Here is an 18,928-nt window from a genome sequence, read left to right on the forward strand (position 1 = left end):
AAAATTATATTTGATTTACTTTTTAAATATGTGAGATCCTGAGAAAAATAAAATCAATTTTGAATTTGTCTTTTTAATTTTTAACGTTTTTAATCCTTTTGTAAAATTTTTAATAAAAATATGTCGAAAATGTACGACATTTACTAGTACATATTTTTTATTTATTTAGACAAATTATAAATCATTAGAAAAATTTATCTAAATTGCAGAATTTTTAAAATCAAGTGAATTTTTATTCTGGTAAATAAAACGAATTGGTTTACAGTCATAGCTCATTAAAATAAATTTGTTATATTGCGATGGTAATTCTGTTTTGTTCACTATATCCGTAATTGTATCACCAAAGTACAATGCAAAACTCAAGAATTAAAGTTTTATTCAGAGTGTTTCATGTTAAAAGATGTGCATACGCCTTAGTATTAAATATTCGACTTAATGATACTGACACAAAATTTCAAACTATTTGTTAAGTTAAAACTTTTTCTTTTGAGCATCACCCTGCGAATAAGCTCTAACGATTAGCACCGTCAAGACAATTTTCCTTTCAACAATTACGAAATTCGACCTACTAAAGGTTGCTCTACTTGCAAATTCTGCATTAATTTACCATCTATAGAATTTCGTTTCGTTTATGATAATTTAAAATTACAGGATCCTCAATCAAGATAGTTCAGGATTCAATGGTATTTTTGTAACACAGGCATAATTTTTACTTGAAACTTATTTAAAAAGTTTTTCATGAAAAAAGTAAAATACTCATGCTTGTTGATTTGATATTAATAAAAATTCACTTTTGTATCCAAACAACTTTTAGAAAATAAAAATATAAAATTTTTAATATTTTAGAATATAACTAATTATAGCTTAAATAATTTTGTACTATATGATTAAATAAAATAAAGCAAATTAAAGCATGATTCAAAAGGAAAAATTACTAAATGTATTTTTGAATCACGATTTCTGATTATACTACTTATAATAGATTTTATAATTAATTACTAAATTACTATATTTATGCTTATTTACTAATTAATAACAAAATTAAATTATATTTAATATATTATGTGTAAAAATACAGAGTACTTCAATAAATTGTATCAATTATAAAAGTAAAAAAAATATTATTTAAAAATAATTTATACCACTCGCCTTCTCGTTCTAGATCCCTTTATTTCTTCTTTTTTGGATTGACTTCTTAAAGATTTTTTAGCTGGCGGTGGGCTATCATCATCAGAAACTACAATAAATTGTACAACTTCTGTTTTTTTTACTGTACTTTCTTCCGCACCTGTTTTGTTTTCGCGTTTACGCTTTTTATTTAAATCCTCACTTTCTTCGGCAACACTTTTATCATTATCTTTTTTTATTAATCGCCCCCTTGTGCGTTTTGTATTTGTTTGGTCGGGAGTCTCAATAACTTTTTTCGATTCTGTTGGAGATTTGGTTTTTTGGTTCGTTTCTTTTTGTGCTTTGCCAGAATCTTCAACATCTGATTCAACAATATTCTTTTTAGTTTGTTTTTGGCTAAGCTTGACATCTTTTTTACTCGAATTTTCGGAATCTTTTTTTGTTTGCTGACTTCTAGTTCGTTTTTGGTTAGTTTTTTCGTCTTCTTTATTGGCATCTTCAACAACAGATTTTTCAACAATCTTTTTAGTCTGCCGACCCACTCTAGTTCGTTTTGTCTCAGTTTCAACATCTTCTTTATCAGTATCTTCGATATCATTTTTAGCTGGTCTACCTCTAGTTCGTTTTCGGTCATTTACTTCATGTTTCTTGCCGGAATCTCCAAGCGTAGATTTTTCGACAGTCTCTGTCGTCTGTACACCTCTATTTCGCGATTTTCCAGTTTCAACATCTTCTTTATCAGTACCATCGACACCTCTTTTAGCCTGCCGTCCTCTGGTACGTTTTTGATCCAAATCATTTTCCTTGTCAGTATCTTCGACATCTTTATTAGTTAATCGATGTTTATTTCGTTTTTGGTTAGTTACTTCATATTCCTTGTCAGAATTTTCGGCTGCAGATTTTTCAACACGTTTTTTAATCTGCCGACCTTTACTTATTTTTTGATCAGTTTCTTCTTTATCTTGCTCATCTTCATCATCTTTGACGTTATTTTTTTTAACAACTTTCTTCCCTCGAGTAGTTTGTTTTGAGCTTGATTTTTCAACAGATATTTCTTCATCTTCGCTATCGCTTTCTTTAGTTTTGCCAATCTCCTTTTTCGTTATGCGTTTACTGTTTGTTTGTTTTTTGTCAGTTTCTACCACTTGGATATCAGAATCGTCAACAGCCGATTCTTCAATGTCTTTTTTGGTCTGCCGATCGCTTTTACCTCGTTTTTGGTTAGTTTCTTCTTTATGATGTTTGCTCACTTCTATTTTTACATTATCTTTCTCGACTACTTTTTTTCCTCTAGTAGTTCGTTTTGGGCTTGGTTTTATAACGTGTGTTTTTTCATTTTCGATATCGCTTTCTTTAGTTTTGTCAAGATCCTTTTTCGTTATGCGTTTACTGTTTGTTCGTTTGTTATCAGTTTCTACTAATTCTATGTCAGAATCGTCAACATCAGATTCATTAATATTTTGTCGACCACCTCTACCGCGTTTTTGGTTAGTTTCTTCTTTATGCTGTTCGTCTCCATTCACTTTAACATTATCTTTTTTAACTATTTTCTTTCCTCTAAGAGTTCGTTTGGGGTTTGGTTTTTCAACGTGTGTTTCTTCATCTTCGCTATCGCTTTCTTTAGCTTTATCAAGGTCTTTTTTAGTTATTCGTTTACGTTTTGTTTGTTTTTTATCAATTTCTACAACTTCTATGTCAGAATCTTCAACAGCAGATTCTTCAATACATTTTTTGTTGTGTCGACTTCTACCTCGTTTTTGATCAACCATTTCTTTGTCTTGTTCATCTTCATTAACTTTTACATTATCTTTTTTAATTACTTTCCTTCCCCTAGCACTTCGTTTTGGACTTAGTTTCCCAACAGGAGTTTCATCATCTTCACTACCGTTCTCTGAAGTTTTATTTTCAAGATCTTTTTTGGCTAATTGTTTGTTTTTTGTTTGTTTTTGATCAGTTTCTACTATTTCTAAGTCAGAAGCTGCATCCATAGCCTCTTCAATGGTTTTCCTGATCTGTCGACTTCTACCACTTTTCTTACCCAGTTCCTTTTGTTGATCTACTTCATCGGCATTAACGTTATCTTTTTTTACATCTTTCCTGTCTCTAGTAGTTCGTTTTGGGATTGATTTTCCAGCAAGTGTTTCTTCATCTTCACTATCAGTATCTTTAATTTCACCAACAAAGGTTACTTTTAACATTCGTCCCTCTTTTGTTTGTTTTTGATTAACTTCTAAAATTTTTTCTTTCTCTTCAACAATAGATTTTTCAATATCTTTTTTATTTTGTCGCCCTATTCGTTTTTGATCAGTCTCTTTGTTATGTGTATCTTTATTTTCAGAATCCTTTTTAGCTATGTCTTTCTCTATGTTTTTAGGAATAACATGTTTGTCCTCCATATCCTTTTCAGCGAATTTTCCATGCCTTGTGCGTGTTTGTGAAATCGTTTCTTCATCGTCATCATTGTCTTCAACTTTATCGATTTGGGCCAATCGCTTTCCTTTACGCGGTTTTATATCTTTTTCATCAGTATTTGCTTCTTTCATCTCATCATTAACAATTTCTTCGGTTTCTTTTTCAATTATTTTCTTGCCTCGTTTATGAGGAGTTTCTTCTTTTTTAATTGGACTATTTTTATTTGATCGAGCACTATTAGCACGACCTCGTAATCGTTTAATTGCTGGACTTAATGGCAGTTCTTCTTTATTAATATTTTCAATTTCTAAATTTCTTCTTGTTATTTTTTCTCGACCTCGGTTTTGTGAGGCATTTTCAGAGCTAAGAACAATAACAGGAGTTTTATTCATTGCTTCCATTTTAACATCTACTTTTTCACATAATTTATCGTCTACAGCTTTTCGACATATATTATTGATCATAACTTGAACGGGACTCATGGAGTATTTAATATTTTGCTTCTCTAAGAAATTGTTTTGCAATTCGAGTTTATCTTTACTGGGAGATGAAACTTTATTTCTTCTCGTTGTTCTTCCACGTGTTGGTTTCACTTGGGGCGAATTGAATGATGTATTTTCTATCTCTTCAACTTTTTTATTATTTCGCCCACGTGTTACACGTGCTGTCGGTGTACTGTGCGCCCTTTCAATAATTTTATCGTCGCATAATTTTTTATCTGCTTCATTTAATACAACATGAACTTGTGTTGATAAGTCAATCAATAATCGTTTTTCGATATTCTCTACATTGTCTTTTTTTTGGAGACCATCACTTGCGTCAAAAGAATTAATATCAGTAATTCTTCGAGTGGCTCGTTCAATTAATTGAGTTTGAATTTCTTTATCATTTTTCAGTTCTGTCTCAGTATTACTTCCGCGACTTTTCACTTTAACTTCCACTTGGATTTCTTTATCGAGTTTTTCCGCTTCATTTGCGCTGGATTTTCGTACACTTTTTTCTAATGTATTATTATCTGTGAATAGGTTACAGTTTGATTTTTTTTCCTGTAAAACATTTGAAATTGATGAGTTTCGAGACCTTTTTGGTCTTAAATCATCGTCATCAATGACCACATATTTACTAGATTTATTAATTTCTATTATTGGAGTTGACATTAATTCTTTCACACTCACGATGTTTGATAAATCATTTTTCGGTGACCTTTGAGTCTTAGGTGTAGATAATAATCGTCTAACGCCTTTCACATTTGTTAAATCATTTTTGGGTGAATTTTGAACTTTTGGTGTCCCTAATAATTTTTTAACACCTCTTATATGTGTAAGATCATTTTTTGGTGAATTTTGAACTTTAGGTGTACCTAATAATTGTTTAACACCTCTCACGTTTGTTAAATCATTTTTCGGTGAATTTTGAACTTTAGGCGTACCTAACAATTTTTTAACACCTTTAACGTTTGTTAGATCATTTTCTGGTGATTTCTGAGTCTTTGGTGTGGACAGTAATTTTTTAACACCTCTTACGTTTGTTAGATCGTTTTTAGGTGAATTTTGAATTGGTGGTGTACCTAATAATTTTTTAACACCTCTGATATTTGTTAAGTCGTTTTTTGGTGACTTCTGTACTTTCGGTGTTGAAAATAGTTGTTTTACACCTTTTACGTCAGTCAAATCATTTTTGGGTGATTTTTGAGCGATGCGTTCTGTTTTTTTAATATTCTTTTTCGTTGTGTCTCCATCCTTATCATCCACATTATACAATTCTGATGGCCGTAATTTGGTCGATGTATTACGTAATATTTTTAAATTACTTACGTTAGCCAAATCGTTTAATGATATATTACTGTTATTAGGCTTTGAACGTCGTCGAGATTTTCTTGAATTTTCTTGAACTTCATCATCATGAGAAGCACCAGGAGTCTCATCTTCAGCATTATCATTTTTAAACAACTGTTTTACCATTTGTGTAACAACTGATGTATTGTTACTTAATTGTATAGATTTTCTTAGTTTTTTCGCTGTCGAATGTTGATGTTTCAACTCCTGTATCTCAATTTTCACATGTGTTTTAGGTGTTTCCCGATCAGATGATATATCCTCTTCATTGATTTCCTCTTCAATAATTGTTGTTTCAATATTTTGTGCTTTTTGTGTATTATCTACAATTAATTTTGGTGTTGATGTGAAAGTTTTTGGAATATTTCGTAAAAAAGGTGTTTCTGGGGCCGGGTTGATTACAAAACTTGATTTTGGAGTTGTAACAATATTTGATGTATTTGAAACAATCGAATAAGATCTCTCATCATCAGATATTGGTATTAAACTTGAGCATGATGGTGAGAAATTTTGTTGGCCAAGTAAAGTTTTTTGTCTTGATTTATTCAATGCTGAATTATTTAATTTTGAACGTAGTGCCCTTGGTGTTCCAATATTTTCGACGTCTTCATTATTTGATTGAAGTGTATCAATTGTACTACGTCGTGTTACTCTTTTGTTTGGGGTTATTGTAGTTAAAGACGTATTTATACGTTTTCTAGATGTATTTCTCAATTGTGAATTTTGTCGTTTCGAAATTTCAAATTCATTTGGTTTAGATGTTTTTGGTGTATTTTCTTCATCGAATTTATTTTCGGTGGTGTCTAATTTATTTTGTAAAGTCACATTAATTCGTTTATTTTGACGCGTTGGAGTTTCTTGGGAGCCATATTCAATCAAAGAATTGAAACGTCTACCTCGACGAGGCCTTGTTGAGAACGTAGAGGAGTCTTTCTCTTTATGTTCTTGAGTTTGTTTTCTTTTTGCAGATGCTGTTATAGTCGACTTGATTTCTGAAATTTCTTGTTCGACATTATTTTCGGTAATGGTTTGATTTTCAACTGTTGATACATTTACTGATCCAAATCGTTTACTTCTACGAGTATCTGCTACTGTAGATTTGTTTTCTGAAATTTCTTGCACGAGACTGCTTTCGGTAACATCAATTTGATTATTTACTTTTGACTCATTTACTGATTCGAATCGTTTACTCTTTCGAGAATTAGGTATTGGCGATTTGTTTTCTGAATTGGTTTCTTTTGTTACAGATTTAACTTTTGATTCTTTTACTAATTCGAATCGCTTGCTTCTTCGAGTATCTGCTACTATAGATTTGTTTTCTGAAATTTCTTGTTCGGCGTTGTTTTCGGTAACATCAATTTGATTATTTACTTTTGATTCATTTACTGATTCGAATCGTTTTCTTTTTCGAGAATCAGGTACTGGCGATTTGATTTTTGAAACAGAAGATGTTTCTTCTGTTACAGATTCGCTCTCAATATTTGATTCATTTGTTGATTGGATTTGGTTACTCTTTCTCGATATATCAATCGATGTTTCTTTTTCAGGCAGTGTCTCTTCAAATTTTTCCGTGTCATTTACAGATTGGCTGATAATTTTCGATCCTTTTCCGGCTTCTAATCGTTTACTTTCATTTGGAGAACATAACGATGTTACTGTTTCTAATAGTGCAAGTGAATCATGTGTATTTAACTTTTGACCTACATAATTATTTTTCATGTCATTAGTTTGATTATCTTTTTGTATACTGAAACGTTTGCTTCTTCTGGATGATAAAAAGGATCCATTGTTTTCTTCATTTTCAACACTTAATGATTTGATTGAATGATTTTCTTTCAAATCTCCTTCGAAAAATGTAGTTTCGTCTATGTTTTGTGATATATTTTCTATTTGCGATTGATTCTTTGTATCGAAATGTTTACTTCTACGTGAAAATGAAGGCATCGATGAATTATTTTCTTTCAAGTTTTCTTCGAAAAATGTAGTTTCGTCTATATTTTGTGATTTATTTTCTATATGCGATTGGTTCTTTGTATTGAATCGTTTACTTCTACGTGAAAATGAAGGCATTGATGAATTATTTTCTTTGAAGTTTTCTTCAAAAAATGTAGTTTCGTCTATGTTTTGTATATTATTATCCACCTGTGATTCCTTCATTGAATCGAATCGTTTACTTCTACGTGAAGATGGTGTCATTGTAGTTGTGTTTTCTAATTTTTCATCAATACAATTATTTTCAAAAACGTCAGATTGGTTTTGAATTTGCGATTGGTTCTCTACTTTGAATTGTTCACTCTTTCTTGTTGAAACTATCGAAGTTTCTTTTCTTGATACTTCTTTTTCGTCATTGTTTTCGGTAACATTAAATTCATTATTTTCGGCATCACCAGTTTGATTTTCAATACTATATTCATTTTCTGTTTGGAATCGCTTACTTTTTCTTGATGAATTCATTGAATTTTCTTTTTGTGATGTTTCGACGTTGTTTTCGATAACGTCAAATTTATTTTCAATTTCCAATCCATTTTCCGAATTTTCTTTTTCAACATCACTTTCGATATCAGCAGATTGATTTTCAACTGTCGATTTATTTGCTAAAAGAAATCGTTTGCTTTTCAAAGGTGAAGTCATCGATGTGTTTTTTTCTGGTGTTTTTTCTTTAATAAGATCAAATTTATTATTAAGTATCGACTTATTTTCTGCTTGGAATCTTTCACTCTTTCTAGGAGTAATAATTGATGTTTCTCTTTTGGATAATTCTTCTTCGACGTTATTTTCAATAATGGCAGATTGATCTTCGATTTCTGATTCATTTTCTTTTTGGAATCGGTTACTCTTTCTAGGTGAAATCATCGATGTGTCTTTTTCTAATATTTTTTCTCCAATAACATTAGATTCATTTTCTGTTTGGAATCGTTTACTCTTTCTTGGTGTAATAATTGATGTTTCTCTTTTGGATAATTCTTCTTCGACGTTATTTTCAATAATGGCAGATTGATCTTCGATTTCTGATTCATTTTCTTTTTGGAATCGGTTACTCTTTCTAGGTGAAATCATCGATGTGTCTTTTTCTAATATTTTTTCTCCAATAATATTAGATTCATTTTCTGTTTGGAATCGTTTACTCTTTCTTGGTGTAATAATTGATGTTTCTCTTTTAGATACTTCCTCTTCGATGTTATTTTCGATAATGGCAGATTGATTTTCTATTTTCGATTCATTTTCTGTTTGGAATCGGTTACTCTTTCTTGGTGTTATAATTGATGTTTCTCTTTTAGATACTTCCTCTTCGATTTCCGATTCATTTTCTGTTTGGAATCGATTACTCTTTCTTGGCGAAATCATCGATGTGTCTCTTTCGAATGTTTCTTCAACATTAGACTCATTTTCAATTTCCGATTCATTGTCTGTTTGAAATCCTTTACAATTACTTGATGTAAGAGTTGAAGTTTCTCTTTTGGATACTTCCTCTTCGGTGTTATTTTCGATAACGGCAGATTGATTTTCGATTTCTGATTCATTTTCTGTTTGGAATCGATTACTCTTTCTTGTTGAAATCATAGATGCGCCTTCTTCGAGTATTTTTTCTACCATAACATTAGATTTATTTTCAATTCCCGATTCATTTTCTGTTTGGAATCGTTTAGTCTTTCTTGGTGTAATAATTGATGTTTCTCTTTTAGATACTTCCTCTTCGATTTCTGATTCATTTTCTGTTTGGAATCGTTTACTCTTTCTTGGTGTTATAATTGATGTTTCTCTTTTAGATACTTCCTCTTCGATTTCCGATTCATTTTCTGTTTGGAATCGATTACTCTTCCTTGGCGAAATCATCGATGTGTCTCTTTCGAATGTTTCTTCAACATTAGACTCATTTTCAATTTCCGATTCATTGTCTGTTTGAAATCCTTTACAATTACTTGATGTAAGAGTTGAAGTTTCTCTTTTGGATACTTCCTCTTCGGTGTTATTTTCGATAACGGCAGATTGATTTTCGATTTCTGATTCATTTTCTGTTTGGAATCGATTACTCTTTCTTGTTGAAATCATAGATGCGCCTTCTTCGAGTATTTTTTCTACCATAACATTAGATTTATTTTCAATTCCCGATTCATTTTCTGTTTGGAATCGTTTAGTCTTTCTTGGTGTAATAATTGATGTTTCTCTTTTAGATACTTCCTCTTCGATTTCTGATTCATTTTCTGTTTGGAATCGTTTACTCTTTCTTGGTGTTATAATTGATGTTTCTCTTTTAGATACTTCCTCTTCGATTTCCGATTCATTTTCTGTTTGGAATCGATTACTCTTTCTTGGCGAAATCATCGATGTGTCTCTTTCGAATGTTTCTTCAACATTAGACTCATTTTCAATTTCCGATTCATTGTCTGTTTGAAATCCTTTACAATTACTTGATGTAAGAGTTGAAGTTTCTCTTTTGGATACTTCTTCTTCGGTGTTATTTTCGATAACGGCAGATTGATTTTCGATTTCTGATTCATTTTCTGTTTGGAATCGATTACTCTTTCTTGTTGAAATCATAGATGCACCTTCTTCGAGTATTTTTTCTACCATAACATTAGATTTATTTTCAATTCCCGGTTCATTTTCTGTTTGGAATCGATTACTCTTTCTTGGTGAAATCATCGATGTGCGATTTTCGAATAATTTTTCTCCAATAATATTTGATTCGTTTTCAATTTCCGATTCATTTTCGGTTTGGAATCGATTACTCTTTCTTGGTGAAATCATCGATGTATCTTTTTCGAATGTTTTTTCTATTATAACGTTAGATTCATTTTCTGTTTGGAATCGTTTACTCTTTCTTGGTGTAATAATTGACGTGTCTCGTTTGGATAATTCTTCTTCGATGTTTTTAGTGACAATGGCAGATTGATCTTCGATTTCCGATTCATTTTCCGTTTGGAATCGTTTACTCTTTCTTGGTGTAATAATTAATGGTACACTTTTGGATACTCCCTCTTCGATAATAACAAATTGATCTTCGATTTGGGATTCATTTTCTTTTTGGAATCGATTACTCTTTCTTGGTGAGGTCATCGTGTTTTTTTCGAATAATTTATCTCCATTAACGTTATGTTCATTTTCAATTTCGGATTCATTTTCTGTGAAATTTTTACTTATTTTTGGAGTATTCATTAAGTTTTCCTCTTTGGATACTTTTTCTTTAGTATTGTTTTCGTTAACACCAGATTGATTTTCGATTTTCGGTTCATCTTCTACTTGGAAACGTTTACTCTTTCTTGATGTGGTCTTTGAATCTTCTGTTTCAATTATTTTTTCTTCGGTAACATCAGACCGATTTTCAGTTTCCAATTGTTTATCCTTTTTAGGTGAAATCATTAAAATTTCTTTTTCTAAATTTTCTTCGATATTATTCTCAAATCGTTTACTTTTTCTCGGTGAAATTATCGATGTTTGTCTTTGTGACGTTTCTTTGTCAACAACATTAGATTGATTTTCAATTTTTGATTCATCTTTGGTTTGGAATCGTGCACTTTTTCTTGTGTTTGGTGATTTTAAAGATTTATTCATTAATTGTTCTTGATCAATGCTTTGATTATTTTCAAATTGATATGATTGGTTATTTGTGTCGAACAGTTTAGTCTTTTGCGAAATATTTTTCGAGATATCTAACGTGCTTTTTTCGATAGTTGGTAGACTTTCAACTGTGACTGAAGCGTTTAGTATTTTAGTATTTGAGATATTTTTAATTGAATTGTAGCAGGTTTCATTTGCATCAATATTTTGGCTGGATTCTATTTCATTTTTATCAGATGGCTCGTCGAGAATTTCAGACGTTTCTAAATCAAATCGTATACTTTTACATAAGAATCGACCAGGTGTGGATGTCATATTCTTATTACCTGTATACGGCGTACTAAATTTAAAATCATTTTTAGCATTTTCAAAAACTTTTGACGTATGTATATTATCAGATGGTGAATTAAGATTTGAACTATTTTTCGTACAATTTTCAACTTGAATTCGCTCAGATATATCTGATTCTGTATTTTCTAATATGTTTGATTTATATCCCGAAAAATATGTTTCGTCAAAATCACCCTTCTCTGAAGAAGTTAAACCATCGTCTTTTTTAGTTAAATTACCCGTTCCATTTGGCGTACTAAAAATGTTCAGTGTATTTTCGGTATTATTTTTTTGTGAAGTCGACAAAATACTGTTTTCTTCTGTTTTAGATTCTTTGCGAATACTTCTCCGAGAAGCTAAAGATGAAATTGATTCATTAATTACTTCATTATTTTCAGAACCATTTCCTAATGAATTCCCACGTGTAGTGCATTTAGAACGTGAAGACGCAACTGAATTGATGATTTCCGATACTGATATACCAAGAATTTTTGAAGGAGTTCGAATTATATCGTCGTTTTGAGTGTTTTTTGATACACTTTCTGTTTCAATATGATTTTCTTTCGAATTATCACTTTCAGAATTTTCATGTTCTGAAGTAATTGAAGGATCTTTCGGTGTTGATGAAAGATTATTTTTAGATGAATTGGAGTCGATTTCATTATCTAAAGTTGAATTATTGTGAAGGTCGTCAAAAATATCCGACGATGTAACATCTTCAGAACTAATTGATTTTATTGAAGTATTATTTAAAGCTATCGTTGATAATTTTGATACATCTAGATCATTTGTATCCGCAGCGATTGGGTTATTTTTGACAATATTATGTAATAATAAATTATGCAATTCATTCCGTTTATTACTACGCGGCGTACTTCCTTTGAAATTTAATGTTTTATTTAATTTCGGTGTTAGTGGTGTTAATTCTGTTTGGGATGTTATTCCAGAAATACTTCGGGATCGCGTACTACGTCGTAAAGGCACTTCGGGTGTTTTAGGTGGTTGAGTTGAACTACTACGCCGATCACGTTTTTTTAACGAAGTGTTTGGTGTACTGTTTTCTGAAAATAAAGGAGGTATTTCGGTATTCTCAGCTTTTCTTCGTTCTCTTGTTTGATCCTTTTCACTGGTTTGTAATTCAGGCACTAATGATTTTGTTTGACTTTTTTCAAGAATATCTGATTCAGGCTTCAATAATTTTGTTTCATTGTTTTGTGATTCAGCCTCTAATGATTTATTTTCAGAACCTGATGAGTTTGTTTCAAGTTCTGCTGAAGTTATTTCAGTACTAAATCCAATATTTGCATCTTGTGATCTGTTGGCCACTGTATTGGTAACCTAAACAATAAATCAAAATTTAAAATTCTTTACAAAATTGTATTTGTTATTACTTATGTCGAATTGATAAATTTTACTGATTATTACTTATAAAATAACGAAAATATTGAGAAAAATTAATTATTTGTATACCTAATTCAATTATTTTCAAGAAATAAAAATAAACCAAAATATTTCTCATAAAAATACTAGCGGACCCGACAGACGTTGTCCTGTGGAAACTCAACTCCAGTTCATTAATACCTATACTATGCTCAGTTTGCCCGCTAAACCGAAATTTTGCTACTATATATTGGACAGACCACGGCCCTACCTTAGGTCTTTGGCATGGCTGTAGGCAGTGGAGCTCGCATATCTTTATACATAAAAATTACGTGTCACGTTGTTTGTCAATTTATAGCCGCAATATTACTTTATTGCAAATTATATATCTATTATTAGATGAAATACAGTAAAATTCAATTATTCTTACTTTTTCAAATTTTTGGTGTTAGCCATGGATATAGGAATATTTTAAAAAGGATGGAGTTTAACCGAGTGGGGTGAGTCTCACTCAGGGGGAAGAGCAGGGTATCATTGTGCCTACTTTCAATTGGCTGTTAACTAGGCGCATGCTGAAAGTATGCTCAAAGCCTTCCCTAAGTGATTTAGATTCGTTGGTAAACATGTTTGACATATGATTGACGTTTGTGGACAACATAAATAATCTTATATTCAAAAGAAAAGTAAAATTTGTAAAGAAAAATAAATACGTGAAGTATTTATGCTTGTTTTAAAACAATTTTTTCAACGATATAAGTAACCTAAACGCAACAATATTCTATTCAATTTAGTGAATATTCAATCTTCAACCCTTGTGTACAACTATTATAAGGTAACTAATGAAATTCAAAAGAAGGCTTAAGAATGTCTTGAAAATACGTCGATTAATTTTCAATACTAAATTTCAACGTATTATAGAATTTTTAAAATATGAAATTAATGTAAAAATTTATTTGGGAAAATTATTACTTATTTATGTATTGAATTATGTACCCGTGAACCTAATCTTAATTTAAATAAGTGAAGTTTTATTTTTATTATTTTACGAATTATTTACGATATATTCTTTAGGTAATTAGTCGGTCATAGGAATATTAAAGGTATATTCCTTCATCCAAGACTAATTAGTTAAAAATATTATATTTGTAATTAATTTAAAAAAAAAATAAATACAATTTTTTTCTTTAGTTAAAATAGCCACAGCAACGCGAGACCGAGTCTGCTAGTAGCTCTAATAAATACGTATTCACAATACCTGAATAATAATAAATAATACCTCAATACTATCAAAAATATATAGTACCTAGTAAGTTGTGACAATAATGTAATTTTAATAATAAATAACACCTCAATACTATTAAAAATACACAGTAAGTTGTAATATAATGTAATATATGATTTATATGCGCTCCCACCATTTAATGGAATTGAGTCTCAGACCAAAATTATTTTTATATTTCACGATATCCCTGGCGTGACGATTTGAGACAGCGAAAATGAAAAGTAACAACTTGTGAATTTTTTCCAGATTTTCAAAATGTTGATAATTTTTATCATTAGTGAATCTACGCCACTATTTTGGGTTTATGATTGATATCGATAAAGTAACAGGCAAAATTTGTGTGTAAAAAATAAAATACGTAAATAATTTTTCATAAAAAAATTTCTGGGCGGAAAAATTTGTATTGTTTTTGTTACAGTTTTAAACAAGACATAAATCTTTTTTTTTATGGTAATTGAAAGTAACTTTAAATTTTTACAAAATTTTAATCTCCAAGATTTATTATAATTATACACCTGGTATTTTTTATACTTAAAATATTATGTATTGTATAGTTATTTATTATAAACTAGCTAGCTATAGCCTTCACTTGCCTTGCCCTAATGTTCACAATTAATTTTTTACGTTGAACCTTAATTCTATTTCTAAAATAGAATTACCTTAAGTTACTCTTTATAACATCAGCTTTCTGCCAGTGAAAGAAACTTTAAAAATTGTTTTTTTGAGTGAATAAATGATATCCAACTTTTAGGTTCAATATTCAGTTTTCAATATTTCGAAAATACAAAAATTTAAAATTATATGATTGACAAAGTAGACGCTAGTCATTTCAGTTAATAAAATATAGCCAATTTTCGCAAGAAAATTCGTTAAAAAAGCAGCTAACGCAATGTTATGCCCAGCTTCTGTAATGATTTCACAAACAACAAATAACTACAAAGTTTTTTAGTTCTATACTAATTTTTTTTTAATTTTTGGTATGCAAATTTAGACTTATAAACTTAATTACAACAACATTTAGAAGTTTTTTTGGGTGATACGTTAACTAAGTGTAATATATTAATAAGTATCATAATCGATGAAAAAATTTCTCTCTTCTTTTATCATTTTGTCGGTTAATTGATAAGTTTAAATTTATTTAAATTTAAAAACATAAGAATTAATAACGATTTACTTATAAAATTACTTACATTTTTCTTCGATGTAAATAAATCTCCTTCAGTGTATCGTTTTTTCTTTTCGTCTAAAATTTTCGGTAGTGTAAATGTTTTCAAATTTTGTCGTTGCAATTGCGATATTTGATATAAGCGTTGCTCTTCTGACTGTTCAAACCGGAATCGTCGTGTATCAATTGCAAATGTTTGCCCAGGTAATATCCGTTTATTTAAAATTAACACGCCTTCAATAGTGACTGGTAAAGATGTGGGATCCAAATTTTCAACTAAGACCTATAAAAGATAATATTTTTAAAATATACTTATTAATATTACACATAGAGGGTCTGGGTTGTCAGTTATGCTAATTTTAACGATTAACTGTCTTTTCCACAACCGTCTGCTTTTAGCCTCTCTTTCATGTATTTTACTTTGTAAGTCTCTTACAAAATCAAGATAATTTACTAGAGAACACGATTTTAAACCGCCAGTCCATAAAAAATTGTGACGAATCTACCGCCAAATAATTGAATTACACTTACTCTAGTTAAACTAGTTGAATTACACTTATTCAATTAGTTCAGCTAGATAGCTGAAAGTGTTATTATTTCAAAGCTCTTTCTTATGCTAATAGTTCATGTAATTATAAACTTACTCAGAAAATACTAAAGTAAAGAATCTAAGAGTCCTTACTTAAAATTTTATTTTTTTAATTATGTTTTGTAGATTTAACATGCATAATTTTAACCAGTTCGCAATCGCAATAATCTTTCGAGTACCAGCATTCTTAAGCGATTTTTGAAAATTTGACATAACTGTCTATAATTTCTAAACCAGTTGAGATATTAAAGAAACAAATTGGTGTTTAAAATATGAGATACCCAACGTTGAAAATAATCAATTTTCGAACTGGTCAGGAAAAACCTTTTGTTGATTAGATGTGAATTGACCCAAAGATTGTAATTCTCGTTGATTATACTTCTTAGAGCATATTTAGAGAAAACAAAGCTGTTAAACCAAAGGAAAAGTACATGAAATTTATTTCTTTCTTAAAAAATTCGTTACATAATCAGTTTCAGTTTCGTGTTGATGTACTTAATTGGTGATCAAATTAATACAGCAAAAAATTTAAATCGTCATATTTAAAACTAAACCGAGATGCAAATTATGAAACGCTAGAATTATTGTTTGAAGGAATTCAAATTACTTCGGAATTAGGACTTTCTTTCAATCTTATGAAATTGGTGCGTTTTACAAACATTTGTCAGGGATCAGAAATCCTGATAAATCATCAAAATTATGATGATCGACAAATGTACGTAAAATGTATTGTGTAGTTTTTATATATATCAAAAGCAAAGCTTGCCAAATTTTTATAGCAAGCTGAACTTCGTTAGTTCATACCAATAGAGTAGTCAGTAAAATCACTTACTCTGCTGTTAGTTGAATGTCGGCAAATGATGGAGTGAAATAGCTGAAAAAACTATTCCAGGTTTAAGCTCAGGTTTAAAGGTTTGAGCTCATTAAGAATAATAGTATGCAAAAAAACCCAAAATTATATGCTCTTGATGCGTTCGAGAAAAATAAATTATCCTAATAATTTTTACAGACATCTATTACTTTAGCATTACCAGCCGTTTACGATCAAAATTTGGCAAGCTTAGCTATTGGTATATTATTAGATTTTCTTTATAGCAAAACAGAACCAAACAAAAATTGAACTTCATACCTCACTTCTTCATTTTAAAAATACTCTAATTCGAAATTTGTCAAAGCTTAACTTCAATGGAAATGTATCCCAATAGTGCTTAGCTTTAGAATAAAAATGTAGGAGACAAATTCTACTTAAAGGGGGAGGGGGGTATCGATCAAGCTTCACAAAAATATATTTTTAGAAAAAAAAAACTACGATATGAACTATTAGCAAAAATTCTAGTTTAGCATCTACGAATACCTAATATGAATTGAATTTTAGAATGTTGAATTACAATATTTAGGACATCAAACTCTCTCATGCAAATCTGAAATAAAAGTTAATTATCGTTGGTTTGGTGTAGAATGAATCTTAAAACTTCGTAAAGCACCCTTTACTCATTAAGAAATGAAATATAAATAAAAAAGAAATAAGAAATTTAATTTAATCATGTCAAATTTAAAATAAAACTGGGTGAAAACGTATATCGTTAAATTTCCATACAATGAATTGGCTTTATTTCGTCCTTTGTTATGCCCTCCCTGAATAAACATAGACAGTTAAGAAATCAAGCTAGGAGGCATTTAGTTATGAAACAGAAAAACAGATCTGCTTCTCGGATATCAAGAAGAATCGTATTTTGTATTTTAAAATATCAACTTTCTTGATAAAGAAAATATTAAATTTACGAGTATTTCAGCCTTAAATTTTATGTACCCCCGAAATAAAAAAATATAAACTGTAGATAGCAATCGATCCAGCATTAAGGGACATAGGCTAGGGCAATACTAAATTTTTAAATGTCAAAATCAAAATATAAATAAAACACTTACTTCGCCATCAGGAGTGAAATTGATTGCACACTGTTTCAACGCAACATTGGGTCGAGAAAATCGTATGTCACAAACATTACCACGGCCAATTATAATTGTACTATTTGTAACAGCAAAACGTGAACCGTCTGTAGTCCCATCTTTTTTAATAACAACTAAATATCCAAAAACGCTTGATGACATTTTTACATTACTTTTAGGTAGTCATCTAAAATTTACATATAACTTTAAATATTGTAATCTCAAAAAAGTCATACACAATAATATTTACACTTACGAAAACAGTTCAATGGAGATGGAGTGATAGTAAAAAAATTAACCGCCAAAAAACGAGTACAGACCGGTTAAGCAAACATACACACTATTCTGTTTAAAATATGATAATTTTTTGAGATATTGCACTAAATGACCAACACTTTTTTTATAATATATTCAAAATATATAAAATGAATTTTATGTATAACGGTGTAAAAATACAAACTGCTTTGGAAAGTTCGTTACAAAAATGTTTAAGCATTTTTTATTATAAAATTGTAGTTATTACTCCGATAAGAGTACAATAGTTTACATGTGTAGCCAATCAAAATGCTCGTTGTGTAGTGTACCAACTTTAAATGCAAAAAATTTAAATTATAATGAAAAGTTGTTTTAAAATAATAATATATATTAAAAATAAAAAATAAATTATTTGCAAATATAATTATGATTAACGTCTCTTGTTTTAATTTGAATTCCAATTTAATTTTTGTATATTAATTAAATAACAAAAATTTCACAAAATATTTTTAACTGTGTTTTTAACCGACTTTTATTTTAAATATAATATTTTAATAAGAGCAAGAACAAACACTAATACTTTTTTATAATTTTAATCATTGACATTTGTAACTTAATGGTTTAAGATTGTTTTTAAATACAGAAATACTTAAAGCTACATATTTTAGTAAACTTGAAAAGTCGAATAGATAAAATTTCTATAGATAAATGTTAACATCTGACTTAATAAATTCAAAGTTTTCATCTATTTATAAAAGTATTAAAAATACTATGTAGCTTGCTTTCTGTATATGGAGGTTTTATTAGAGATCGTTCATAATCAGCGTATTGGCAGAGAGCATAGTAGGTGGCGGGAACAGCTAAATTGACCCTAGCGCTGTCATCTTATAAATTTTAAATAAACCATGCGTTTTATAATACAGTTTATATAGAAGCTAGTTACTCTTGTCCATAATGCACTAAATTATAGGAGTTGTTTTTATACCATGCATATATGAAATATACATAGTATATTAAGTTTAGTCCCAAGTTTGTAACGCTTAAAA

At 29.8% G+C, this 18,928-nt stretch overlaps 1 protein-coding gene across 1 annotated transcript; it reads right to left on the minus strand.

The window, feature by feature from the left end:
- Window positions 1-1,072: 1,072 nt before the first annotated feature.
- Window positions 1,073-18,013, minus strand: LOC123290542 (titin-like). Its single transcript, XM_044870764.1, has 4 exons — window positions 17,884-18,013; window positions 17,607-17,814; window positions 15,117-15,374; window positions 1,073-12,602 (listed from the first exon to the last, which is right to left on the minus strand). Exons 2-4 carry the CDS (start codon window positions 17,787-17,789, stop codon window positions 1,137-1,139), a joined length of 11,907 nt encoding a protein of 3,968 aa, XP_044726699.1. The 5' UTR covers window positions 17,790-17,814; window positions 17,884-18,013; the 3' UTR covers window positions 1,073-1,136.
- Window positions 18,014-18,928: the final 915 nt, after the last annotated feature.

The sequence above is a fragment of the Chrysoperla carnea genome, chromosome 1, assembly GCF_905475395.1.
Source record: "Chrysoperla carnea chromosome 1, inChrCarn1.1, whole genome shotgun sequence".
Taxonomy (NCBI): Eukaryota; Metazoa; Arthropoda; class Insecta; order Neuroptera; family Chrysopidae; genus Chrysoperla; species Chrysoperla carnea.